We start from the raw sequence: 15,717 nt of genomic DNA on the forward strand, positions 1-15,717 counted from the left end.
ATTAGAGAATACTAAGATGAGTTCTCTGTGCTATACAGTAGATCCTTGTTGATTATCTATTTTATATATACTAATGTGTATCTGTTAAAACCAACCTCCTAATTTATCCCTCCACTCAACGTTTCATTTGTTAACTATAAGTTTATTTTCTAAGTCTGTGAGTCCCTTTCTTTTCTTGAATAAGTTTATTTGTATCATTTTTTAGATTCCACATATGAATGATATAGTATTTGTTTTTTTCTGACTTACTTCACTTAGCATGATAATCTATAGTTCCATTCGTGTTGTGGCAAAGGGCACTATTTCAATTTTTATGATGAAATAATACTCCATTATGCAAATGTACATCTCTTTAACCTTTCACTGTAGATGGACATTTAGGTTATTTCCATGCCTTGACTATTGTAAATAGTGTTCAATGAACATTTGAGTTCAAGTATCTTTCTGAAGTATGGTTTTTGCCATATATATGCCCAGGAGTGGCATTGCTGGATCTTCTGGTAACTATATTTTTAATTTTCTAAAGAACCTCCATACTGTTCTCTATAGTAGCTTTATCAATTTACATTTCCATCAACAGTGCAAGAGGATTCCCTTCTCTCCACGTCCTCTCCAGCATTCATTGTCTATAGATTTTTTGAAGATGGTCATTCTGACCAGTGTAAGGTGATAGTGCATTGCAGCTCTGATTTGTATTTCTCTAATAATTAGTTATTATTAATTCCAAAAATGCTCAGTCACTCAGTCATGTCCAGCTCTTTGTGACACACCATGGACTGTTGCCAACCAGGCTCCTCTATCCACAGGATTTTCCAGGCAAAAACACTGGAGTGGGTTGCCATTCCCTTCTCCAGGGGATCTACTTGACTCAGGGTTTGAACCTGCATTTCCTGTGTCTCCTACATTGACAGGTAGATTCTTTATGGCTGGCGCCACCTGGGAAGCCCAATAATAAGTGATGTTGGGCACCTTTTCATGTGTTTTTTGGCCATCCACTATTCCTCTTTGAAGAAAGATCTATTTAGATAATCTCCCCATTTTTTGGATAAGATTCTTTGCCTTTTTTAATATATATTGAGCTGTTTGTATATTTTGGAGATTAATCCTTTGTCAGTTGCATTGTTTGGAAATATTTTATCTCATTCCATGGGTTACCTTTTTGATTTGTTTATTGTTTCTACTGCCATTAAAAACCTTTTAAGTTTAATTAGGTCCTATTTGTTTATATTTATTTCTATTTTCATTACTCTGGAGGTGAATCCAAAAAGATATTTCTGTAATTTATATCATAGAGTGTTCTCTTTATGTTTTCCTCTATGAGTTTTCTAGCATGCAGTCTTATAATTAAGTCCTTAATCCATTTTGAGTTTATTTTTTGTGTATTGTGTTTGAGAATGTTCTTTTTTAAAATTTATTTATTTTAATTGGAGGCTAATTATTTTACAATATTGTGGTGGGTTTTGCCACACATTGACATGAATCAGCCATGGGTGTACATGTGTTCCACATCCTGAACATCCCGCCCACCTCCCTCCCCATCCCATCCCTCAGGGTCATCCCAGTGCACCAGCCCTGAGCACCCTGTCTCATGTATCGAACCTGGACTGGCAGTCTGTTTCACATATGATAATATACATGTTTCAATGCTATTTTCTCAAATCATCCCACGCTCGCCTTCTCCCACAGAGTCCAAAAGACTCTTCTATACTTCTGTGTCTCTTTTGCTGTCTCACATATAGGGTCATTGTTATCATCTTTCTAAATTCCATATGTGTTAGCATACTGTATGGGTGTTTTTCTTTCTGACTTACTTCACTCTGTAACTGATATGCAGAGTACATCATGAGAAACGCTGGCTGGATGAAGCATGAGCTGGAATCACAATTGCTGGGAGAAATATCAATAACCTCTGATATGCAAATGATGCCACCCTTATGGCAGAAAGCGAAGAACTAAAGAGCCTCTTGATGAAAGTGAAAGAGGAGAGTGAAAAAGTTGGCTTAAAGCTCAACATTCAGAAAACTAAGATCATGGCATCTGGTCCCATCACTTCATGGGAAATAGATGGGGAAACAGTGGAAACAGTGACAGACTTTATCTTTTCAGGCTCCAAAATCACTGCAGATGGTGATTGCAGCCATGATATTAAAATACTCTTACTCCTTGGAAGAAAAGTTTTGACCAACCTAGATAGCATATTAAAAAGCAGACATTACCTTGCCAACAAAGGTTCGTCTAGTCAAAGCTATGGTTTTTCCAGTAGTCATGTATAAATGTGAGAGTTGGACTATAAAAAAAGCTGAGTGCAGAAGAATTGATGCTTTTGAACTGTGGTGTTGAAGAAGACTCTTGAGAGTCCCTTGGACTGCAAGGAGATCCAACCAGTCCATCCTAAAGGAAATCAGTCCTGAATATTCATTGGAAGGACTGATGCTGAAGCTGAAATTCCAATAATTTGGCCACCTGATGTGAAGAGCTGACTCACTGGAAAAGACCCTGATGCTGGGAAAGATTGAAGGCGGGAGGAGAAGGGAACTACAGAGGATGAGATGGTTGGACGACACCACAGACTCAATGGACATGAGTTTGAGTAAACTCAAGGAGTTGGTGATGGACAGGGAGACCTGGCATGCTGCAGTTCATGGGGTCGCAAAGAGTCGGACATGACTGAGCAAGTGAACTGTACTGAACTGACCTAGCTTATGATGACTGATATAAATACCTAGCCGTAATACATGATCTTTACTCTGATATATTTGGTGTCATTATTTTATTTTCTCTTATTTAAGCTTTCAATACTGGTTGAAATCTTTTAAATTGATGTCATGATTCAGTAATGGGTTGCAACTTGCAGTCTGTAAAATATTGCCCTATGCAGTGTCCACTAGTCCCATAGTTAATCCTCTCTCAAAATTTCTGTAATGTTAGTAACTCACATTTCTCTACAGGATTGTGGTTATGGAGAGGGTGGAGATGCATACTGCACAGCCTGCCCTCCCCGCAGATACAAAAGCAGCTGGGGACACCATAGATGTCAGACTTGCATCACCTGTGCTGTTATCAATCGTATCCAGAAGGCCAATTGTACAGCTACCTCTAATGCCATCTGTGGGAACTGTCTGCCCAGGTGAGCCTTCTGTATGAGGTCAAGCTCTTCTGGTCCTTCTCTAGCCCTTGGAGGTCTCACTGACCCTTACCTCTCAGAGCTTAGTTGAAGTATTCTAACTGTCCATATAATGATGAGGTTAAGCTCCCATGAGGGCAAAACAGTATCTTCTCAAGATCCTTCTATAAAGTGCCTAGCACACAGTCAGTTATAGATGAGTTGTAAACAGCTTTTTTTTTTTATCATGTTGGCATACTTTGCTCAGACCCAAGTTTCAAGGTAAATCTCACTGTAGATCTAAAAAATTAGGAAGCAGTTGGCATCAAAGCAGTGTTTCCTTCTCTTGTGAGACCAGTTCCTCTTTTGGCTATAGGGTTTGATGAATGGGGGAAGAGGTGAGGAGTCTGGAATTATAAGTCAGAAACAGACACAGAGGCAGAGAACTCAAGAGGAGTCAGAATAAGAGATGGCTTCCTAGAGGGCGAGACTCTTAGAAGCTGCCTATGGTTCAAGACAGACCAATCCAAGTACATTGCTTGTTTGATCACCTTGCCATTTCTTATTGTTCTGACCACAGATTCTACCAAAAGACACGTATTGGAGGCCTACAAGATCAAGAATGTATCCCGTGCACAAAACAGACACCCATCTCTGAAGTTCAGTGTGTGTATCCAGTTCTCTTCTCCCCTTTCTTCCCCAATCCATTGGATGACAGCAAAATGGGGTAGTAAAGTCTTCCCCTACCCTCTCTTAATCCTTCCTATAGGGTAGATTGTCAAGGGAATCTGTTACATTTGAATAATAGTTTCACAATATATTTTCTGTGTGACCTTCTAAAAATCATTGGAACTCACTGAACTTCATTTCCCTTATCTGAAAAAAATGTAAGTCATGAAAACAGTTGTTCTTCATACCTTGTGGGATGCTATTTCGAATGAAATAATAGGTTAGAAGCACTTTATAAATTATAACCTTTGTACACTTGTGGATTATTTATTTGAAGTTTATAGAAGTCCATAATGGTTAGGAATAGGAACAGGCTGAAGTACTAGGATCTAGTCTGTACCCATATCACTATCCATTTATATGTCTATCATTTGTGTCTATCTACTGTCTATATGTCAACTCACATTTTTTGAGTGATATCTTTTTAAAGCATGAAGTATTTTAAATGTTATTTTATTATAAAATAAAAATATTTTAAATGCAGAAAAATATTAAAAAATAAAAATGTTCAGTTATACAGTATCAGTTCAGTTCAGTTCAGTCACTCAGTCCTGTCCAACTCTTTGAGACCCCATGAACTGCAGCATGCCAGGCCTCCCTGTCCATCACCAACTTCTGGATCCACCCAAACTCATGTCCATCGAGTTGGTGATGCCATCCATCCATCTCATCCTCTGTCGTCCCCTTCTTCTCCTGCCCTCAATCTTTCCCAGCATCAGGGGCTTTTCCAACAAGTGAGCTCTTTGCATCAGGTGGCGAAAGTATTGGAGTTTCAGCTTCAACATCAGTCCTTCCAATGAACACCCAGGACTGATCTCCTTTAGGATGGACTGGTTGGATCTCCTTGCAGTCCAAGGGACTCTCAAGAGTCTTCTCCAACACCACAGTTCAAAAGCATCAATTCTTCTGCTCTCAGCTTTCTTTATAGTCCAACTCTCACATCCACACATGACCACTGGAAAAACCATAGCCTTGACTAGACGGACCTTTGTTGGCAAAGTAATGTCTTTGTTTTTTAATATGCTGTCTAGGTTGGTACCCCACTCCAGTACACTTGCCTGGAAAATCCCATGGATGGAGGAGCCTGGTAGGCTGCAGTTCATGGGGTCACTAAGAGTCAGATAAGACTGAGCAACTTCACTTTCACTTTTCACTTTCATGCATTGGAGAAGGAAATGGCAACCCACTCCAGTGTTCTTGCCTGGAGAATCCCAGGGACAGGGGAGCCTGGTGGGCTGCCGTCTATGGGGTCGCACAGAGTCGGACACGACTGAAATGACTTAGCTAGGTTGGTCATAATTTTCCTTTCAAGGAGTAAGCGTCTTTTAATTTCATGGCTGCAATCACCATCTGCAGTGATTTTGGAGCCTCCAAAAATAAAGTAGCCACTGTTTCCACTGTTTCCCCATCTATTTGCCATGAAGCGATGGGACTAGATGCCATGATCTTCATTTTCTGAATGTTGAGCTTTAAGCCAACATTTTCGCTTTCCTCTTTCACTTTCATCAAGAGGCTCTTTAGTTCTTCTTCACTTTCTGCCATAAGAGTGGTGTCATCTGCATATCTGAGGTTATTGATATTTTTCCTGGCAATCTTGATTCCAGCTTGTGCTTTCTCCAGCACAGCATTCATGATTTACTCTGCATATAAGTTAAATAAGCAAGGTGACAATATACAGCCTTGATGTACTCCTTTTCCTATTTGGAACCAGTCTGTTGTTCCATGTCCAGTTCTAACTGTTGCTTCCTGACCTGCATACAGGTTTCTCAAGAGACAGGTCAGGTGGTCTGGTATTCTCATCTCTTGAAGAATTTTCCACAGTTTATTTTGATAAATCTTAAAATTGTACATATTTGTTTCAGATATTTTTTAAAAACAAAGATTCCACAGGTTAAACAGAGCTCATTTTTCTGTTCTTTCTGAGTTTCAGTCTCTCTTTACCTCCCCAGAGGCAACCAGTAACATGAATTGTATATATCTTGTTGGTAAGATATATTACAGTAACAAACTCCCAAATCTCAATGGTTTAATATAATAAAAGTTTGCTTTTTGCTATACAAAGGTCTTCTTCCATCTTGTGACTATACCATCAAATTATGTGACTTCCAGATTGGTGGGACAGGGTAAGAGATAGAGGAGACAGACATATTAGCAGTTAACTGTTTCAGTCTGCAGGTAACATATATTACTCCCACTCACAGTTCATTGGCCAGAATTACTCTGATGGCCTTACTACAAGAGTATATGGGATATGTAGAGAAGCGTGTGGATAACTGGTGAGCATTATGACTCTGCTATACTCTCCAACCATATTTTGATACGTGTAAATATATATACATTCATAGCCAATATATGCTATTTTTAAAATTTTGTAATATTTTGCATAAGTGATATCAAACTATATACTCTCCAATTTACTTTTCCCCTCTGGATTATTAAGCAACTTAGCAGCAGTAGCAGCAGCATATAGGTCTTTTATTTCAAATGCTATATAATATTACATTATAGAATTATATCATGATTTATTTATCCTGTGCCCTGATGAACATTTTAGTTTGTTCTTATTTTTCTAGGTTATATAACTAAATGTGACATGGAAAGACCATAGGATATGTGAATCTTCAAGTAGCTATACTAATTTATACCATGTCAGCAATAGATTCGAATTCCTCCACTTTGTTCTGTACACTTTTCCTTGCTCTACAAGGGAGTAGAACCAATTTAGCAGCCCTAATTGAGAAAGACCCTAGGGAGAGAGTGCTGGCTTGAGGATGTCCAGACCCAGTGTCAGTATGACTACTGACTGTCTATAGTGACTGACCTCCCCCACTTTCTTGTCTCACAGGTGCCTTCCAGCTGAGCTTAGTGAAGGCAGATGTACCCACAGTATCCCCTAAGGAGGCCACACTTGTTGCACTGGTGAGCAGTCTGCTCGTGGTGTTTACCCTGGCCTTCCTGGGGCTCTTCTTCCTCTACTGCAAGCAGCTCTTCAACAGACATTGCCAGCGTGGTAAGGGTAGCTGCTTCACATATTACATGAATCAGGAACAAGTTTCTGACTAGCTGAATAGAGGAATTTTCTGGGATTGAGAGTTAACAGACTTTCCCTACAGTGATGAAAAGCCTCAAAGGTAGACTATCTGGGGGTAACAATGGGCACAAGACTCCAGAGATAATTGAGGGTGACACTGTGAGTTTATGGGCCCTGGTTCATTAAGGTACGGGAGTTCATAAAGGACAACAACATTATGGGAAAACCCTTGAGAAAGGCATCTGGAGACCTAGGTTCTAAATCTACCTCTAAATCACTGTGTAATTCCAGATAAGTCATCTAGCTTCTTTCTCCTTAATATTTAAATCTTTCCCATTAACCTTTAAATTGATAGAGTTGATTTTTAAGTTCTTTTCTAGCTACTCATTTATACAAATAGGTACAGGTTCTGCAGCATGTCAGGAAAGGAGGAAGGCTGGCTGGAATGAGACGTGACTATAAAGTGAGTGAGGTCTCAGGCAATGGTTATCAGTATAGTGATATACCAGATATGAGTAACAGAGTTCAGTGTCCAGAGGAATTGACAAAATTAGACATTTTTTCTCAGACAGTAATGATACCCAAAGAGGTCTGGCCCAGCCCATAAGAGATTTAAAGTCAGGAATAACATCATGATCTGTTTTCAGCACAAGTCCAGCTATTAGCCAAGAATGTGGGACAGAAAGTCCAGGTCACTGAGGGCAAATATGGGGGAGGTGGAATGGTGGCTGGCCAAAACCAAACAAGGGGTTAAATTTTTAATCAAGTGTACTGAGTCTTGGTGTACCTTCAGTGCCCTCAAGGGAGCTGAGAGCTAAACAGAAACACCAAAATAGGAACCCAGGCTAGTAAATGGAGTTGACTTAGTAAGGGAAGACATATTTTAATAGATACACAGATGCTTAGGACTCCTCATCAGTCTACTAGATATTGGATCCAAAGCAACACAACTTTTTTCAACCTCTCTGTGTAAAGATCCTGCTTATATAGACCTGCCTTTAACAGGTTCAGATCTAGGGCCTGCTACATGATTTTCAAAAAGACTAGCAGATATGTTTGACTCTACCATTTAAGTGGAGATAAATCTAGAATTTCAAGGGATGCAGGGCACAAGGGGAACACTATTATCCCTTTGTGGTTTAGTCGCTAAGTCGTGTCCAACTCTTGCAACCCCATGGACTGTAGCCTGCCAGATTCCTCTGTCCATGAGATTCTCCAAGAAAGAATACTGGAGTGGGTTGCCATTTCCTTATTATCCCTTTATGACCCTTCTAAAATTCTGCTTCCCTCACCTCTACTCTCTGATGTCTCCCAGAACATTGTGGCTCAGGATGAACCATCTTGTCTCTGACTTTGGAGGCCAGTTTTTCAGATAAGAGCAGTTGACCAATCCCTGGGCATGGGTAATGAAACATGTTGGCTCCAGGGCCCAGAAGGAAGAAGATGAAGCAACATTTGAGAGCTGCCTGTTTCCCTCCCCCTGCCTTAGGAGAGGAGAAATAAATAACCTTTCTCGGCACCTTATCTGTCTTCAAAATAATAACGCAGTACTCTTCTCTGAGAATATGAGGGGAGGTAGCTCCCTCATGGTCTCCATAGGGGAAATAGGGTAAGACGTTTTTTCATTTGGGGAAGGTGTTTATAAGAAGTCACTGACTTTTATGCATACTGGGCTTGTATAGGTGAGATTAATATGTGAATTGGATCCAACATAAGGTACAATAGAGAGGAGTAAGAATTGTGACAAACTGAATAGTTCATCCCCTGTCTAAAGGGAATCTACTACTCAGCTTTAGCTGTTTATTACAATGTAGGAATATTCAATGTTTCAAAACCTGAATTTTCAAGAGAAGCCAAGAATCTAAATTTTTGTATGAAATAGTGTTAAGTTCTAGCAATGAGTTGTAGTTAAAAGCAACCAAAGCCACAATGCAGGGGTCAAGCAAACACACATCCCATAGGCTCTTAGTTTGTAACCTGATGTTGAATCAGGTTTATGCATGAAAGGCATATTAATTTTCTCTCACTTCTATAGTAAATTCAGTTCAGTTTAGTCGCTCAGTCTTGTCTGATTCTTTGCAACCCCATGAGTCACAGCACGCTAGGCCTCCCTGCCCATCACCAACTCCTAGAGTTTACCCAAACTCATGTCCATCGAGTCGGTGATGCCATCCAGCCATCTCATCCTTTGTCGTCCCCTTCTCCTCCTGCCCCCAATCCCTCCCAGCATCAGTCTTTTCCAATGAGTCAACTCTTCGCATGAGGTGGCCAAAGTATTGCAAAGTTAATAGCTTAAAATAACACTCATTTATTATCTGACCATTTCCATAGATCAGAAGCTTTGTAAGCTTGGCTGGATCTCCACTTAGAGTCTAACGAGGCTGAAATCAAGGTGTTGCCAAGGCTATATCCCTTTCTGGAGGCTTCAGAAAATAATCTACTTCCTGAATCATTCAGAAAGATAGAAAAATTCAGTTCCTTGCAGTTATAGGGCTGAGGTCCCATTTCCTTGCTGAGGGCCAGTCCCAGTTTCTATATACCACCTGCTTTTTGGCTTATGACCCCTTCCCATTTTCAAAACTAGCAATGGTGGTCAAGTCCTTTTCATTTCACATATTCCCTTTATAAGGACACATGTGATTACATTAGGCCCACTTGGGAAATCCAGGATAATCTACCTAGTTTAAGGCCCATAATCTTAATTCCACCTGAAAATTGCCTTTTGCCATATAACACAACATATACACAGGAATAGAACCAGGAAATAAAGCTCATTGTCAGATCTAGAGTGGAGATTGTTAAACTCCTGCTTCCCACAAAGGATTCTCTTTCTCTGGAGAAATTCCTTTTTCCCTGATCCACCACCAGGTAGCCTCAATCTGATACCCCAATGTAAATGTGTTTCTCAACTGTGTCATCTTAGCCTGGTGCTATGGGCCCTGATTCCCAGGGATGGGAAGTAGTGCACTAGTTCCCAGATATTTCCCAATTTTGTGCTCAGGACCAGCTGCCCCACTGAGAGAAGCCCCTACTTTTGGCTTCCTCTGACCCAGTGGCTTTCTGTTTCAAGTTGCAGGAGGTTCACTGCAGTATGAGGCTGGCAAGACAGCAGAGGAGGAATCTCTCTTCCCCATACCACCTGCCCAGAAGACCAGCCCTCAGTCCCCACTGAGTGAAAGCATATTTGAGACCCAGCCACTTAATTCCATCCTAGATGACAACGGCAACTCAACTCATGGCTTCCCCATACAAGAATCTTTTACCTTGGCCTCCTGTGCCTCAGAGAGCCACTCCCACTGGGTCCACACTCCCGTTGAATGCACAGAGCTGGACCTGCGAAAGTTTTCCAGTTCTGCTTCCTATACTGGAGCTGAGACCTTAGCAGGAAATCCAGCTGAAAGCTCTGGAGACAGGCCGGAGCTCACTGTGCTCTTTGAAGTCCTCAGCCCTTAACTCTACTGAGGTGAGCTGGAAAGGTAAGACAGAAAGGCCAGAAACTGGGGACCATCCCCAGAGGAATTATCTGCTGGAGTTCAGTAGGGCTAGGGGTAGAGGAACAGCAAGCTAGGAACACTGGTGGATGGAGGGATAACAATGGTAATGCTAATTATTTTGAACCAGTCATTCATACATCACAGATCTGGGCCTATAGTTTTCAAGGAACTGGCCAGGTTGACATAACAATTTCTATATCCTGGCCTTTGCAAGCTTTCTTGGCGCCCTCCTGTATAATAGTTATATTCAGTTATCTCCCATCATATGTTCAAGCAGCAAGGTACAGTGAGAAAATACAAAAACCTCAATATCTGTCTTTCCTATATTTCAAATCTACCTCTATTCCTTAATAGCTGTGTGAACCTTGTATAAATTCCTTCACCTCTCTGAGTCTCAGGTCCTTAATCTGTGAAAAATAAGAAATACTATTCACCTTATAGTGTGAGAGGTGAGTGAGAAATGGCATGTGCAAGTGCCTTTTACAGTGTCTAATTCATTAGAGGTATTTAAACCACGTGAGTTTTTCTTTCCCTTCCTTGCTCCCAGTCACAATTTATATATCCCTACATATACACTACAGTCACCTGGTCTTCATAACATCCCTTTGTGGTAAGCAGTTCAAGGTTTGTTAGCCTCATTTTATAGAGGCAAGACCTGAGACACAGACAGGAGAAATGATTGGCTCAAAGTCACAGAGCATTTCAGTGGCAGAACTGAGCTAAAGCCCAGGTTTTGAAGCTCCAATCCAGAGCTTGTCCAATTCAATCAATGTGACTATTCCATGGCCAATGCTGCTTTCTCAAAAGCTTAAGGAAGTAACAAGGGACAATATGAAGCATGAGAGTGGACTCTTGTTTTTCAACTAACCAACTACTTTCACCACCCATTTCAATATTTTTCCTAAGCTATGATAGTGTCCAGGTTCCCCATTGACTACCCCTCCCTATATCTTACCTAAGAAAATGTAAACAATATGTAGATGAAGGCCAAGACTGCTACTAAGGTCAGTCTAGATACCTTCAAGGTCATATAGTCCAACCTCCCTTCCAAGTTCTTCAATCCATGCTTGAGTCCCTTTTATAGTATCCCCACAAAGTGTTGGTGTCATCCTTGCTCACATACTTACAATGTCAGGAAGCTATACTCATCAATGTGTATTGTTGCCATGACTGATGGATTTGAGCTCAATGTAAAGAAAAACTTTCTTTCTCTCTACAGTAGCCAACCCTGGGTCCTGCTCTGCTCCTTGGGCCACACAGACTTCATCTGCTTCCTGTGTCTTGAGATAGCCCTGAAGAAGTCTAAAGAGAGCTTCTCCTGTCTGGAAAGTACCACTTTGATTCATTTAAAATATAGGGTACTTAAAACTGAATCCAGTTTCATGTGAAATTGTCTTACCAATGTAGAGTAAGATAGAATTGTCAAGTCATCACCTCAAACAGGTGACATTTTTCTGCTATTGTACCCTAACCACTGGCCTAAACCATTTTTTGAGGGATGGAGAGAAGAATCAGCTAATGAGATTGCTCTATTGGTTTCTAACTTGCTCTACCCCCTCACTAGGTCTCTTGGGCTCCTGGCAGCCAAATCATTCTCTCTGGACTCTCCTGCCTTGTTCTTAAACCACAACAGCAGCAAGGACATGGGATATGATATCTACAACAACCTGTACTCTACAGACAGAGCACATCCTATCTCATCCTACCAAAGGATTGATTCTTCATCATTTTCCCAAGACTGACCAGCAGCATTTCTTGCTTTCCTATCCTAGGTAGCCTAGAAAGCCAGATTACCCAGTCATGGGACTACCAAACATGTTCCTAGCTCAGCTTGATTATAGACAGGAGGAGAATATATGGCAATGAATGGGGGAGAGTTTTACTGCCTGCCTTTTTGGTCAGGTGAACCTAAAGGAGGGGCCTGTCAGTATCCTATTGATACATTTGCCTTGTACTTTAGGGACAAAATCAAACTTTTCCTCTTCAGCTACTCTGCACTGCACCCCTCCCCAGTACACACACACACACACACACACACACCCCTACACACATGTTAAGAGAGGCGTGAAACCTCAATTCCCCACACATCTCTTAGACTACTGTGGCTGTGACAATCACAGAGCTAATCCCTTTGCCCCCTGCGGATTTCCTTTCCACCTACAAGTTTCTTACCTTCTTTAGTGGGGATCCAACTCCGTTTCTTTTTTACCTTTAAAATGGTATTTCCTAAAGTTCCTTTTATCTTATTTCTCTTCTTTCCTTGCCTCTTTTGTCCCTTCATGGTGCCTGATCTTCTTAAGCCCAAGGCTGAGTCTCTACATCCCCAGGGCCAAACTCAGAGCTCAGATCATTGGTCTTTAGGGTGACTGTGAAGTCCCTGAGCTCTAGGGAAGACACTTAAGACCTTGGATTTTCATTAAAGCCTGCCCTAAGGCCTCTCGGGAAACATTGGTGCTTTCTTAGTTTAGAGAAAACCAATCAATTGCTAAGCCTTCACGACCAGTTTCACACGCTTCTTAGAATAAAGTAAAACTGCTCCCTTCATGGCTGATGCCAAAGGGTAGGTTGGAACATCGAGGCTCAGGTGTAGTCACCATGTATTGTTTTTAAGTCTCCCTTATGTCCACAATAGGCCAATTAGGCTGACATCTACTCCCTCACATAGGTCAGATTTTGAAATAAAAATTGCCCAGATGAATAGAGCAACTATTTTATTTTATTGGTATTAATAGCAGCCTATATAGTCCAGCATACCCAGAAAAGAGCTATACAAAATATATCTTAGTGACCTGGATAACCACGATGGTGTGGTCACTCACCCAGAGCCAGTATTAAATATGGAGTACGAAGTCAAGTGGGGCCCAGGAAGCACTGCTGTCAATAAAGCTAGTGGAGGTGATGGAATTCCAGCAGAGCTATTTAAATTCCTAAAAGTTGATGCTATCAAAGTGCTGCACTCAATACGTCAGCAAATTTGGAAAACCCAGCAGTGGCCACAGGACTGGCAAAGGTCAATCCTCATCCAAATTCCCAAGAAGGGCAGTACAAAAGAATGTTAAAACCACCAGAAAGTTGCACTCATCTCCCATGCTAGTAAGGTTATGCTCAAAATCCTTCATGCTAGGCTTCAGCATTATGTTAACTGAGAATTTCCAGATGTCCAAGCTGCATTTAGAAAAGGCAGAGGAATCAGAGACCAAATCGCCAACATTCACTGGATCATAGAGAAAGCAAGGTAATTCCAGAAAAACATCTGCCTCTGTTTCATCTACTACACTAAAGCCTTTGACTGTGTGGAGCATAACAAATTGTGGAAAGCTCTTAGAGAGATTTTATCTGTCTCTGAGAAACCTATATGCTAGTTAAGAAGCAACAGTTAGAACCTTATATGGAACAACTGCCATAAGGGTGGTGTCATCTGCATATCTGAGCTTATTGATATTTCTCCTGGCAATCTTGATTCCAGCTTGTGCTTCATCCAGCCCGACATTTCTCATGATGTGCTCTGCATATAAGTTAAATAAGCAGAATGACAATATACAACCTTGACGTACTCTTTTCCCAATTTGGAACCAGTCCATTGTTCCATGTTCAGTTCTAACTGTTGCTTCTTGACCTGCATACAGCTTTCTTAGGAGGCAAGTAATGTGGTCTGGTATTCCCATTTCTTTAAGAATTTCCCACAGTTTCCTGTGATTCACACAGACAAAGGCTTTGGAGTAATCAATGAAGCATAAGTAGATGTTTTTCTGGAATTCTTTTGCTTTTTCTATGATCCAACAGATGTTGGCAATGTGATCTCTGGTTCTTCTGCCTTTTCTAAATCCACCTTGAACATCTGGGAGTTCTTGGTTCACATACTGTTGAAGCCCAGCATAGAGAATTTTGAGCATTACTTCGCTAGCATGTGAAATGAGTGCAATTGTGCAGTAGTTTGAACATTCTTTGGCATTGCCTTTCTTTGGGATTGGAATGAAAACTGACCTTTTCCAGTCCTGTGGCCACTGCTGGGCTTTCCAAATTTACTGAGATATTGAGTGTAGCACTTTAACACCATCCTATGGCAGAAAACAAAGAGAAACTAAAGAGCTTCTTGATGAAGGCAAAAGGAGAGTGAAAAAGCTAGCTTAAAACACAACATTCAAAAAACAAAGATCATGGCATCTGGTCCCATCACTTCATGGCAAATAGATGGGGAAACAATGAAAACAGTGACAGACTTTATTTTCTAGGACTCCAAAATCCCTGCAGATGATGACTGTAGCCATGACATTAAAAAATGCTTGCACCTTGGAAGAATAGCTATGACCAACCTAGACAGCATATTAAAAAGCAGAGACATGCCCTGGCTATTATAAATAGTGCTGTGATGAACATTGGGGTACATGTGTCTCTTTCAATTCTGGTTTCCTCACTTTTGGACTCAGAGGGAGAGGGAGAGGGTGAGATGATTTGGGAGAATGGCATTGAAACATGTATAATATCATGTAAGAATCGAATCGCCAGTCTATGTCTGATGCAGGATACGGCATGCTTGGGGCTGGTACATGGGGATGACCCAGAGAGATGTTGTGGGGAGGGGGGTGGGAGGGGGGTTCATGTTTGGGAACGCATGTACACCCATGGTGGATTCATGTCAATGTATGGCAAAACCAATACAGAATTGTAAAGTAAAATAAAAATTAATTAATTAATTAATTAATTAAAAAAATAATAAAGTATTTTGGAAATTGCCTAAAATATATATTAAGTACTCAATAAATATTCACTTTTAAATTAAAAAAATAAATAAAATAAAAAGCAAAGACATTACTTTGCCAACAAAGGGCCATCTAGTCAAAGCTATGGTTTTTCCCATAGTCATGTATGAATATGAGAGTTGGACCGTAAAGAAAGCTGAGAGCCAAAGACTTGATGCTTCTGCACTGTGGTGTTGGAAAAGACTCTTAAGAATCCTTTGGACAGCAAGGAGATCAAACCAATTAATACTAAAGGAAATCAATACTGAATATTCATTGGAAAGACTGATGCTGAAGCTGAAGCTCCAATACTTTAGCCACCTGATGCAAAGAGCTGACTCACTGGAAAAGACCCTGATGCTGGGAATGATTGAAGGCAGGAGGAGAAGGGTACAACAGAGGATGAGATTTTTGGATGGCATCACCGACTCAATGAATATGAGTTTGAGCAAGCTCCAGGAGATGGTGAAGGACAAGGAAGCCTGGTGTCCTGCAGTCGATGGGGTCACAAAGAGTCGGGCATGACTGAGTAACTGGACGACAACAACAACATGGAACAGCTGACTGGTTCAGGGTCACAGAATTACAAGAAAGGAGTACAACAAGGCTGTTTATTGTCAC

The 15,717-nt window shown here is 40.9% G+C and overlaps 1 protein-coding gene across 2 annotated transcripts in view; it reads left to right on the plus strand.

The window, feature by feature from the left end:
- Positions 1-13,210, plus strand: part of EDA2R (ectodysplasin A2 receptor) — an 85,172-nt gene extending 71,962 nt beyond the window's left edge. Inside the window, exons 3-7 of one of the 2 annotated variants that reach the window (XM_040265775.1) lie at positions 2,949-3,127; positions 3,684-3,769; positions 6,678-6,842; positions 9,934-10,339; positions 11,577-13,210. In XM_040265775.1, the coding sequence (XP_040121709.1) occupies positions 2,949-3,127; positions 3,684-3,769; positions 6,678-6,842; positions 9,934-10,316 (813 nt within the window). In that variant the 3' untranslated portion in view covers positions 10,317-10,339; positions 11,577-13,210. The remainder of the gene's footprint in view (positions 1-2,948; positions 3,128-3,683; positions 3,770-6,677; positions 6,843-9,933; positions 10,340-11,576) is intronic. The other variant, XM_040265776.1, reaches the window with a different exon arrangement.
- Positions 13,211-15,717: the final 2,507 nt, after the last annotated feature.

This window comes from Oryx dammah, unplaced genomic scaffold (assembly GCF_014754425.2).
Source record: "Oryx dammah isolate SB20612 unplaced genomic scaffold, SCBI_Odam_1.1 HiC_scaffold_23, whole genome shotgun sequence".
NCBI classification, from domain to species: Eukaryota; Metazoa; Chordata; class Mammalia; order Artiodactyla; family Bovidae; genus Oryx; species Oryx dammah.